This window comes from Macaca thibetana, chromosome 6 (assembly GCF_024542745.1).
Source record: "Macaca thibetana thibetana isolate TM-01 chromosome 6, ASM2454274v1, whole genome shotgun sequence".
In the NCBI taxonomy this organism is placed as follows: Eukaryota; Metazoa; Chordata; class Mammalia; order Primates; family Cercopithecidae; genus Macaca; species Macaca thibetana.
This window is the reverse complement of record NC_065583.1, coordinates 126,905,638-126,918,250: the sequence shown is the minus strand read 5'-3', so window position 1 is coordinate 126,918,250 and position 12,613 is coordinate 126,905,638. Positions and strand designations below refer to the sequence as shown.

General features: G+C 37.9%; 3 protein-coding genes across 7 annotated transcripts in view; 2 read left to right on the top strand and 1 right to left on the bottom strand.

Moving 5' to 3' along the window:
• Nucleotides 1-7,942, top strand: part of ITGA2 (integrin subunit alpha 2) — a 105,944-nt gene extending 98,002 nt beyond the window's left edge. Inside the window, exons 28-30 of the mRNA XM_050794089.1 lie at nt 268-357; nt 3,274-3,390; nt 3,848-7,942. Coding sequence (XP_050650046.1) covers nt 268-357; nt 3,274-3,390; nt 3,848-3,928 — 288 coding nt within the window. The 3' untranslated portion in view covers nt 3,929-7,942. The remainder of the gene's footprint in view (nt 1-267; nt 358-3,273; nt 3,391-3,847) is intronic.
• Nucleotides 1-12,613, top strand: part of NDUFS4 (NADH:ubiquinone oxidoreductase subunit S4) — a 696,041-nt gene that overhangs the window by 79,669 nt on the left and 603,759 nt on the right. The window lies entirely within an intron of this gene.
• The window catches only part of MOCS2 (molybdenum cofactor synthesis 2), a 32,082-nt gene that overhangs the window by 7,905 nt on the left and 11,564 nt on the right, over nt 1-12,613 (bottom strand). For 2 of the 4 annotated variants that reach the window (XM_050794115.1, XM_050794114.1), the window contains exons 6-7: nt 12,291-12,341; nt 8,138-8,368 (exon numbers count right to left, since the gene is read on the bottom strand). In XM_050794115.1, the coding sequence (XP_050650072.1) occupies nt 8,240-8,368; nt 12,291-12,341 (180 nt within the window). In that variant the 3' untranslated portion in view covers nt 8,138-8,239. Of the gene's footprint in view, nt 1-8,137; nt 8,369-11,745; nt 12,342-12,613 lie in introns of those variants that run through there. The other 2 variants (XM_050794116.1, XM_050794117.1) reach the window with 2 other exon arrangements.

Sequence of the window (12,613 nt, the reverse complement as noted above, 5' to 3'; positions counted from 1 at the left end):
TAACCCACTCATGTCTTGAGCCCACCCCAAAAAGTAGATTTGCGGTGGCAAGGTGCAGGCATCTACATATCTTAAAATTACCCTAGGTATTTCTGACGGGCAGTCCTGTTACACAGCACCGGTTTAAACACACACAGATTCTGGACAGGTCTTCAGAACTATTTGCTCTTGTCACATTCCACCAGGAAATAAATACATAAATCATAAGCATGCCAGCTCTTCTGCATTTTCTGCTGCTAGGAAAAAACATATTCCTTTATGTTCCAGTCAACGTTCCAGACAGTACAGCTAACGGCAGCTGCAGAAATCAACACCTACAACCCCGAGATATACGTGATCGAAGATAACACTGTGACGGTGAGCATATCACACCTTCCTTGTGAGCCTCAGGGTCTGTGATAGGCATTCCATTTCTAAAAGCCCGGAGTAGTCACTCTTCTCACCTACATGTATGTAGAAACATCTTACTAAAACTTTAAAGATCTGATGTTTATTACGTTGAGATTTCGGCGAGGGTGTGTGCTACTTAAAAAGTTCAGTGCTATACTTGCCCTCCTCCATGCCCCCCACCCATGTCAGCAAAGCTGGCTTTCCTAGAAGTGGTGATCCAGTGAGAAGCACAACAAAAGGGGCTCTATGTTGTTTGGGACTCCAGGGTGTCTCTTCTCATGACTAAGCCAGCAGTACCAGTTCTTCCTTTCTCCTCCTGCTTACACAAAATGGTCTGGAGCTTAGGCCACAAAACCTAATTATGCTAATTTAAATCATAAATTGTATTTTGAATAATTTTTAAAGAAAGGTACTGAACCATGCTTAATAAATAATGCATTTATTAGAGGGTTTTTAAAAATAGTTCTCCTTACAACTAGACACTGATACTGTGTGGCATGTCCATTCATTAGATCTTACGTTCTGGAGGACTATAAATGCTCCCCTTGATTTAAAAAAAAAAAAAAAAAAAAAAAAGCTTTTACAGAGAAATGTACTTTCACAGAAAACAAAGGCTCTCTGTTCCACAAGCTGGCATGAGATAATTTTCCTTTGCACTAAATCTCTGGTTAGAATGTGCCATGTTTAGATATAGTAGGATTTCCATGCCCAGCTAATCTGCTGGCAGAGCCCTGAGCATTTTCCTCCCAATGCTTGTGTTAGGAGTTGAAAGCCAGTTTAAGAGTCTGCCCCCAAGGCCAGCTTGGCAGTTGGCCTCAGTCCACTGCTCCAGCCTACAGACTTGGTCAAAAAGTTATGGCCCCATGAACTCTGGGCCTCCTCACTCCATGCCTGAGAGTGAAGCTCACAGCACTGGGGCCCCACTCTTGTCCAGGGAAAAATGATTCCACACAACAGAGCTTACTTCTCTGCCTCTGGTTTAGGAGCCTCAGTGAAAGCCCACACCCTCTCTTCAGAGACTAGGGCCTGGAAAATCAGAAATAGAGCCAAAGGAAATGCGGACTTCAAATTCAAAATACTATGAACTTAGCATCGGGGAGAAGTATTATAGATTTTTTTTAAAAGCTCACTTTAGAAAAACAGTGTTCAGACAATATGTGAAACTCCACTGAACACTGTTTTTAGAAAGCGGTATTAAATATATTAATCGGAAATTCAAAGGAACAATTTTAACAAACCCATTAGATTCTTCTTTTATTGGTTTTCTCTGCGCAATACTAATAAATAACAGAAACCAATTACTAGGTGCAAAAGTAATTGTGGTATCTGCCATTAAAAGTAAAGAAAGGCTGGGAGCGGTGGCTCAAACCTGTAATCCCAACACTTTGAGAGGCCGAGGCAGGCGAATCACCTGAGGTTGGGAGTTTGAGACCAGCTTGGTCAACATAGTAAAACCCTGTCTCTACTAAAAAGACAAAAATTAGCTGAGTGTGGTGGTGCACACCTGTAATCAAAGCTACTCGGGAGGCTGAGGTAGGAGAATCACTTGAACCTGCGAGGCAGAGGTTGCAGTGAGCTGAGATTGCGCCACTGCACGCCATCCTGGATGACAGAGCCAGACTCTGTCTCAAAAAAAAAGAAAAGTAAAGAAAAAGTATTTTTAATATCAAAGACTGCAATTACTTTTGCACCAGCCTAATATTACTCAGTTGTGTCTATGAAAATTTTTTTAATCTAAACATTAATTTGGATAAATTTTTGAATAAGGTATCTAACCTAAATAATAACTTCACATGTTCTAAGTGTCTGTTATATTTATTTGAATCCCTAGCCCACTTAAAAATCTGATCCACAAAATGCTATAGTCATGGGTCCATAGGGATCTGTGGTTCCTTGGGTTAGAAAGCTGTGGAAAAGAGAGAAGAAAGCTTATGACTGCCATTAAGCAGTGAGCTACATGAATTTATCATCACTTTATTCATAAATTTATCAAGCCTTATATTTTAGTTATTGAAGATACAAATGAAAAGAAATACAGTCGCCAAGGTCAGCTGCAAGTTTAGTGCAGCCCATAAATTATATGACAAAAAGCAGCTCATTTGCCACTGCAATTTAATGTTAAATCAAGTAAATAAAACACATATTATCCCCTTCTGTTGCTTCTACATATAGCTCTTTAGGAATATTTTCTAAAGAGAATGGTTGAGACTCTTTCCCTAATTAATTAAATTTCCCCTAATTAATTAAAAACTGAATATACAGTTTTACTGTTAAAACTCAGGGCAGCCATTCCATTACAGCATCTCAAAGATTGCCAGGAAGCAGACATAAAGAATCCTAAGTAGCCTCAAGGACAACTTTCCCACTGAAAAGGTCAACTTGACCCTTGAGATACTATTTCTACTTTTCCAACAATATCAACTTGGAATGAGGTTTAAGTGAACCTAGTATTTTAGACCCAATACAAAGCTGTGGTTTCATCACCATCAAGTTGGGTTAATGAGTTTCTTCGACTCCTCTCCCCAAAGCTGTTTGCTTTCACTTGATGATGCTTTCACTTGATTTGAATGTATGCCAGAAATGGAAGTTTCTATTTCATAAGTAAAATAAGCATCTGAGATTCTCAGGCATGAAGTAGCCACAAGACAGTGATGTAGTTAAAGGGGGGAAACTAGAAAAGTTGTATTTTTTAGCTGGATGGACTTTGCAGGAGGATTTTCTCTAAAATTGTTCTGCCAGTGTTTGAGATACGCCATCATGAGCAAATCATGTCACCTTCTAGAGCTGTAGACCTTCACTTACAGAACGAGAGAATTGGACTAGACCATCTCCCCACTTTTTTTGTGGTATTAAAATAACTCAACTGTCAACTGACATTTCCAGATTCCTCTGATGATAATGAAACCTGATGAGAAAGCCGAAGTACCAATAGGAGTTATAATAGGAAGTATAATTGCTGGAATCCTTTTGCTGTTAGCTCTGGTTGCAATTTTATGGAAGGTAAGAAAAGCTTCATATTTTAAAATACAGGGCTCCTGAAGGCCAGCCTTGAATTTGCTTACAAAACATCAACCTCAGGTTTTATATGGTACCTTCTCTATCACAAGGAGAAAAGAAATGCAAGTTTGTTTACAATTTCTTACTCATGTCATTAAAAACAACCAGTAAGGATTTTATCTTCTTTTAAACTTTCCTTTTATCCAGAGCCCTGCATGTTTTGTTCAGCTTCAAATAAGTAGACGCTGACAAATGTAGCTTTACGCAATGCAGCTGAGCTCTCTAGATAGATGTTTCCTTCTAGCGGGTGACAGATACCAGGTCATCAGTCTGCACACCTCCCTTCAGAGCCTCAGGGATTCCCAGAGGTGTGTCAGAGGACGTGCGCAGCCAAGGCGGTCGGAAGCACCTTACAAAATAAGCTACGAGTGGTAACATTTTTGTATCATCACCTTTACAGCTCGGCTTCTTCAAAAGAAAATATGAAAAGATGACCAAAAATCCAGATGAGATTGACGAGACCACAGAACTCAATAGCTGAACCAGCAGACCTACCTGCAGTGGGAACTGGCAGCATCCCAGCCAGAGTTTGCTGTTTGCATGAATGGATTTCTTTTTAAATCCCCCTTTTTTTTTTTTTTAATCATGTCATAGGTAAACTAACCTGGTATTTTAAGAGAAAACTGCAGGTCAGTTTGGCATGAAGATATTGTGGGGGGTTGGGGAGGTGCGGGGAGCGGGTAGGGATATAATGGGTAAAAGACTTATTTTATATGATGGGGAAAAAAAGTAATCTTTAAACTGGCTGGCCCAGAGTTTACATTCTAATGTGCATTTTGTCAGAAACATGAAATGTTTCCAAGCATGATAACTTTTAAAGAAAAATATGATACTCTCAGATTTTAAGGAAGAAAACAGTTTTCTTTAAAATACTTGTCTTTAAACAGCAACAAAAGCGGAAGTGCCTGATATGTAAGTACTTCCACTTGTGTATATTTTAATGACTATTGATGTTAACAAAAACACAGGTTGTTTTTCAATTTATGCTGCTCATCCAAAGTTGCCACAGATGATACTTCTAAGTGATAATTTTATTTATAAACTAGGTAAAACTTGTTGTTGGTTCCTTTTAGAGCACGGCTGCCCCTTCCACACCCCATCTTGCTCTAATGATCAAAACATGCTTGAATAACTGAGCTTAGAGTATACCTCCTATATGTCCATTTAAGTTAGGAGAGGGGGCGATATAGAGACCAAGGCACAAAATTTTGTTTAAAACCCAGAATATAACATTTATGTAAAATCCCATCTGCTAGAGGCCCATCCTGTGCCAGAGGAAGGAAAAGGAGGACATTTCCTTTCTCTTTTAGGAGGCACAACAGTTACTTTTTAGGACTTGTTTGGGTGACTGGCAGTAACCTAGTGAATTTCTGAAAGATGAGTATTTCTTTGGCAACCTTCCTCCTCCATTACTGAACCACTCTCCCACCTCTTGGTGGTCCCATTATTATAGAAGCCCTCTACAGCCTGACTTTCTCTCCAGTGGTCCAAAGTTATCCCCTCCTTTACCCCTCATCCAAAGTTCCCACTCCTTCAGGACAGCTGCTGTGCATTAGATATTGGGAAAAGTCACCTGTTTAATTTACATACTTGCATGAATTACTGTATATAACCTCCTTACCTTCAGGAAGCTATTTTCATTTAGTGCTAAACAAGTAAGAAAAATAAGCTCGAGTGAATTTCTAAATGTTGGAACGTGAGGGGATGTAAACAACGTAAAGTAAAACATCTCAGGATTTCATGAGAAGTTACAGATGAGGCACTGGAAGCCACCAAATTGGCAGGTGCACCCTCTGTGGCTGTCTTGTTTCTGAAGAACTTAAACTTCCACAAGAAAGAATTTGACCTAGGCAAGTTTGTTCAGAAGGTAGATCCTGAGATGATTTGGTCAGATTGGGATAAGGCCCAGCAATATGCATTTTAACAGGCACCCCAGTCACTAGGATGCAGATGGACCACACTTTGAGAAACACCACCCATTTCTACTTTTCGTACCTAATTTTCTCTGTTCCTGAGCCCCCACATTCTCTAGGAGAAACTTAGAGGAAAAGGGCACAGACACTACATATCTAAAGCTTTGGACAAGTCCTTGACCTCTATAAACTTCAGTCCTCATTATAAAATGGGAAGACTGAGCTGGAGTTCAGCAGTGATGCTTTTAGTTTTAAAAGTCTATGGTCTGGATTTCTATAATACAAATAGACAATCTTCCAAGAATTTGACTTGGAAAAAAATGTCAGAGGAAAACAGGTTATCTGCCCATGTGCATATGGACGACCTTGACTGCTCTGGCCCAGCCCCTATGTTGGCAGTCCAGGGCTGTCTGTACTGTTTACAGAATTACTTTGTAATTGACAACACAAAACAAACAAGAAAAGGCATAAAATGCCAGGGTTTTATAGAAAAAATAGCATGGTATTCTCTAGTTAGGTATGCCAGAGTCCAATTCTTTTAACAGCTGTGAGAATTCGCTGTTTTGTTCCAACGAAAATTTTATTTAAAAAAAAAAAAAAAAAAAAGACTAGAGAAACTAGTCATTACCTTGATAAAGAATATTTAACAGCTAGTGATGCTGGTGTGTGCCTGCAGCTCCAGCTACTTGGGAGACTGAGACAGGAGGATCGCTTGAGTCCAGGAGTTCAAGTCCAGACTAAGCAACATAGCAAGACCCTGTCTCAAAAAAATGACTATTTAAAAAAACATTGTGGCTGGGAACAGTGGCTCACACCTGTAATCCCTACACTTTGGGAGGCTGAGGCCAGTGGATCATGAGGTCAGGAGTTTGAGACCAGCCTGGCCAATATAGTGAAACCCCATCTCTGCTAATAACACAAAAATTAGCTGGGCGTAGTGGCAGGTGCCTGTAATCCCAGCTACTCGGGAAGCTGACACAGGAGAATCACTTGAACCTGGGATGCGGAGGCTGCAGTGAGCCGAGATCGTGCCACTGCACTCCAGCCTGGGCGACAGGGCAAGACTCCGTTTAAAAAAAAAAAGAAGAGTTAGTACTGTATATATAAATATTAGCTTTTCAATGTGCTATACAAAGAATTATAGCACATCCTTCCTTTTATTTTACTCTGTCTCACCTTCTTTAGGTGAGTACTTCCTTAAATAAGTACTAAACATACATATACAGAACTTGAAAGCTTTGGTTAGCCTTGCCTTAGGTAATCAGCCTAGTTTACACTGTTTACAGGGAGTAGTTGAATTACTATAAACCATTAGCCACTTGTCTGTGCACCATTTATCACACCAGGGCAGGGTCTCTCAACCTGGGCACTACTGTCATTTGGGGCCAGGTGATTCTTCCTTGCAGGGAATGTCCTGTACCTTGTAGGACAGCAGCCCTGCCCTATAAGGTATGATGTTTAGCAGCATCCCTGGCCTCTAGCTACTTGATGCCAGAGCATCCTCCCCCTGCAGTCAGGACAATCAAAAAATGTCTCCAGACATTGTCAAATGCCTCCTGGGGGGCAGTATTTCTCAAGCACTTTTAAGCAAAGGTGAGTATTCATACAAGAAATTCAGGGGAAAAAACATTTTTTAAATAAAAGCTATGTGTTCCTATTCAACAATATTTTTGCTTTAAAAGTCAGTAGAGGGCATAAAAGATGTCAAATTCAAATTTCCATTTCATAAATGGTATACAGACAAGGTCTACAGAATGTGGTAAAAACTTGACTGCCACACAAGGCTTATAAAATAGTAAGATAGTAAAATAACTTATGAAGAAACTACAGAGATTTAAAATTGTGCATCACTCATGTCAGCAGCAAAATAAGAACTCCTAACTGGACAGAAATTTTTCTAGCTAGCAATGTTATTTTTGTAAAATAGTTATCAAAAATTATCTTCAAAATGTGAAGAGTAAAGAAAATAAAGCCAATTTATTATAGTCACACAAGTGATTATACTAAAAATTGTTATAAAGTGTATAATTTTATAATGTATTTACCTGTCCTGATATATAGCTATAACCCAATATATGAAAATCTCAAAAATTAAGACATCATCATACAGAAGGCAGGATCCCTTAAACTGAGATCCCTGATCCATCTTTCATATTTTAATTTCCACACATAAAACAATTATATAAAAAACTTTGTAGGACTATGCCCTTTTGTGTATGCATACCCATTTTAACCAATTTGAAAAGTTAATTTAAAATCTAGAGGTGAATGAGAAACATGGGGGAAAAGTGTGAAATAAGTGAAAATATTAACTATTTCTTTGTACTCTAAAGACTGAAACTGTAGCCATTATGTAAATATAGTTTCATAAGTACCTGTTTATTTTGGCAGATTGTCAAAATATGAATGTATATATTGCATAACTATGTTAGAATTGTGTATATTTTAAAGAAATTGTCTTGGATATTTTCCTTTATACATAATAGATAAGTCTTTGTTCAAATGTGTTTGATGTTTTTGATTACATGTGTTTTGCCTCTTTACTTTCCACAAAAACTATAAAAATAAATGCATGTTTGTACGAAGTTGCAGAATTCATTTGATTTACGAGAAACAAAAATTAAATTGTTGTCAACATAAACTAGTTAATAGCTTTTCTCATATACAAGTATAACAAACAGAAAAGTTTCATTAATTGTAAGCCACTCTTTTCATACCACATTATTGAATATTGTTACAATTGTCTGGAAAATAAAGTTATTTTCTTTGGACTTTTACAAGTTATATATTTTACTATTTTTATCTTATACATTCACTTTGCTCACATCCAAGACTCAATTTAAGAAGACTGAGGCTATAATTCGCCATAGTTGTCCAGTCTATGTTTCTAGCAGTGACCACAGGATGTTTTGTAGGACTCTTAAACTGCCTTCAAAGTTTTGAGACAGCAGAAAGCATTGTTCCTCAAAGTGTGGCCCATGGACAGACGGTGCTGCATCACCTGAAGCCTGTTAAAAACACAGCTCTCAGGGGCCACTCAAAACTATTCAAGTCAAATTGGAAGTTCTACAGCATCCCCAGGTGATTCATATTGCATTGAAGTTGAGAAGCACTGCTCTAAAGCTCTAAAGCACAACTTACCTCTTGAAATAAAATGTGTGCTTTGAATAGAGAGGGAAAAAAAAATCAGCCAAACTGCTGCAACATGCAAAAGCAGAGTCATCTGCATAGTTGTTTTTTAAAAAAAAATAGTAGTAAGCAGGAGGGTTTAAATATTTTTAAAGAGCATGCTGAAATAAATGTGTTGAAGTTATAAAATAAGTACACGTTGGGCTCACAGACTGCCATCGCTGTACAGATGGCAGAGTAATGCAAAGATGGGGTGGAAAGTGAGTGTGTGCTGCCATAAATAGTGATGCACCAGCATCTCCATTCATGTCTGCAGTGCTGTCTCACAGGCCTCCCTGCCCATCGCAGTTGTGTTGAGCCGTCTCAGGAGGGCAGCTCACTGCAGCACAACCATCAATAAGTGCATCTGCTGTATCTCTCACATTCAAATACAATCTTGGAGAGCTGAGTGTGGGAATTGCAGCTACTTGGGAGGCTGAGGCAGGGAGGATCCTTTGAACCCAAGAGTTCAAGGCCAGCAACATACTGAGACTCCCCCTCTGCCATCTCTTAAAAAAAAACATAAAATGTTACAGAAAAAGAGCACTACATTTTATTTCTTTTTCACAGAGCAGGTTAGGAAATGCTGTCAAAAGACCTGTATTAAAGCAATCATTTTGTCCCATAGAATTAACTGGAAAATAATTGTACACTTACTTTTTAAAAAGTACTTTTATTTATTCTACATCACTTGTTAAAAACTACAAATTGCATTTTTAAAAACTCCTTCCTCATCATCATCTTTTAATATTTTTAAAGTGTCAAAGATTGGACATCATCTTACACAAAATCAGGGCCTAATTTTCATTTAGGAACCACTACAGCCTGACTTTAAAGAAAATGGCTACTAAACTGAACTTTTGATTCTATGCAAAATTAAATCTAAGACTCAAGTTGCTAAACGCAACTTTACTGTAACTTTTACTATGGCCCTGGCTCTACCGCCCTCTGCTGGATGGTCCACCTAACTACATCACACAAATCATTCTTCTTTTTTTTTTTTTTTTTTTTTTGAGACGGAGTCTCGCTCTGTCGCCCGGGCTAGAGTGCAGTGGCCGGATCTCAGCTCACTGCAAGCTCTGCCTCCGGGGTTTACGCCATTCTCCTGCCTCAGCCTCCCGAGTAGCTGGGACTACAGGCGCCCGCCATCTCGCCCGGCTAGTTTTTTGTATTTTTTAGTAGAGACGGGGTTTCACTGTGTTTGCCAGGATGGTCTCGATCTCCTGACCTCGTGATCCGCCCGTCTCGGCCTCCCAAAGTGCTGGGATTACAGGCTTGAGCCACCGCGCCCGGCCTAAATCATTCTTAAGAGAGATCTTTACTGTACCAGGTGCTCAGTAACTATGTAAGATGTCTAAATCACTAATTTCTCAAAAAAGATGAAAATATATTGTGACTCTATACATCATATCCAAAGGACAAAAATATCCACAAAATAAGTCACTCATTGAATATCTGCTGTTACTTTCATTTAAACATGATAAAAATCAATTTCATTTTACCACTTGTTCAAAAATACTTGAAACATAAAGAATTTGTATTTCCTATTTCTTGAGTGAATTTACCTAGCAATCATGCAAAGTCATGGCTTTAAAGTGACCATGAAACACTGCAGGCAATCTGATTAAAGGCTATTTTTTTAATATATATTACTCTTCCAGTTACTTGAAGACAAGTTACAGAGATGGAAAAGCTACATATCAGAGTGATAGTAGCCCCTTAATACCTGAAGCACCAATTAACTCTGCCATTCCTAAGTAAGCAAGGGTCAGGAAAGATCCTATCTAAGTCAAGTGCAATGCACTAAAATCTTTCAAGGCCATTCCATCCCAGTTCTGGCATGCCCCAGGTTAACTCCTTAACCTCTCTATTGTAGACTTTAAAAGCATAACAGTCTCAGTTCCAAACTTAGAATAAAGCCTACTTACTGAAGGCATGATTCTTTTAAAATATAAAGAATGTTCTATGTTCTTTAAAAACATAAGGAACTTCTAAAGAAATATTTAAGTAAGAAAATCTTGAAATCCACATATACCTATCAACATTGCATATGACAAAATAAACATCCATTTAACAACCTATGTACAAAATCCTAGAAATATCTACAGTGACCCAGTAACCCCATGATAATGTGCTTTCAGATATAATCAACAGCCAACACCCACCCCTGCTCTCCAATGGGGACAGGCTGAAGCTCGATGGCAAGCACAGAGTGACACTGAACTGAGAGGGTAAGGCTGAACCGAACCCGGCAAAGGAAATAGGCAACCCAAACCCGGCAGAGGAAGTAGGTGAAGGGTTTGTCTGCCCTTCCAGTATCCTTCTGGACCAATCTCTCCAGAAATAAGCATCAACTGATGTAACCAGGTGATTCCTAAAGTCAGCGTGGCTGTCCTGTGGGTCCCAGCCACAGATAAGATGCAGAGTGTTCCCCGAGGTATTTTAGGTTGGTAGAAAAAGATCACTGGGTGGGTGCCTGGCACAAAATAGTCATTCAATAAATATTTGTTGAATAAATGGATTCCTTAGGTAAAAGATGTTTTCACTAGATATAACAAATAGGATTACTAGGTTTCTTATCTGCCCAAACATAAGAAAAAAATCCTTCAATCTAAGTGTCTGAAAGTATACCTTTTGTTCTTAATATGCATAATGCAAATTTTGTGATGACGACAACTGCCCAAATTGTGCTAGTATTTTATTATTTTATGAGCTATATGTTTACTTGAAATTTGCTGAGAGTAGATCTTAAATATTCTCACCACACAAAAGAAGGGACTACGTGAGGTGAGGAATATGTTAATTAGCTGGATTGTGGTAATCACCTCACAATGTATATGTATATCAAAACATCATATTGTATACTTTAAATATATACAATTTTTGTCAAGTATACCTCAATAAAGCTGGAAAAAATTTTTAAGAAATATATGGGACTTATATATATAAGTCTATCAAAATACTATAAAGCTTAACCAACTAAAAATTAGGGCATTGTTTACCTAAACATTTTAACACAAACCACGTAAATTTCCTAAAACACAAAATCATAACAGGTATTTATGACAATTTTGTCCTGATTTGTATATTGATACAAAATTAACAACTAATAAAAACAAAGTTTTCTGGTAAGATTATAGATTCTAAAATCCCAGAAATCTCCATAGTAAGAACTATTTTAGGCAATTTTTAAAAAAAGAAAATACTATTTTTAAACTTTTGAAATCGGTTTTAGTTTATTATTTTTAATATATTTCTGAAAATATGTATCAAGACTGTCTGATAATGATTTTTTAATACTTTCCAGTTCTGCCAACATTCCTGTCATGCATCCTTGATAATAACACTCTCCCTGAACCCGGACGGCGGTGGTGAAATGGGGCTGGTGGGGGAGTATCTTTCTGAGTCAGTTAAAGTCACTGAGGAGGGCCCATACCTCAATGTGAGTTTGAGTTACAATTAGAAATTAGTCATGGAAGGACATGTCTACCACAGACATCTTTCCTCACTTTTAAATTATTCCATTTCTTTCCTACAGTCCTCCTTCTATCTTTAGTTCCGTTTCAAATAACCCTTCATCCTACATATCCATTTATCTTGCTTCCTTTTTCCTCCTTTTGTCCCACTAGTATAACATAAGAGACTGTGCTTCAGTAAACTATCCTAATGTGGAGAGAAAAAAATCAAAATGTGATCAATGATCATAGTTTAACAAAGTTAAGATTGCAGGCTCTAAAAGCTAAGTGATTAATTGTTGGATACCCAAAAGCACTCTTTGTTTCCTTTCCAAGATGATGACTCTTCATAAATTTCCTAAAACACAAAATCATAACAGGTATTAAAAATAGACCATTCTAATATATGAATATCAAATACATTTGAATAAATCAGGCAAACGAATATCACATCTATTTCAATGGCTCCTCTTTCAACAATCCATTAGACATTTGTATAAGGCACTGAGAGCAGAAAAATGAATGGACATGTTCTCTACATTTAAGGACTCTCAACACAACTGCAAAAATAAGAGACAAGAAGCTATAGCAAAACAGGGTACAACCACAGAAGGAAATAAACAATTAATT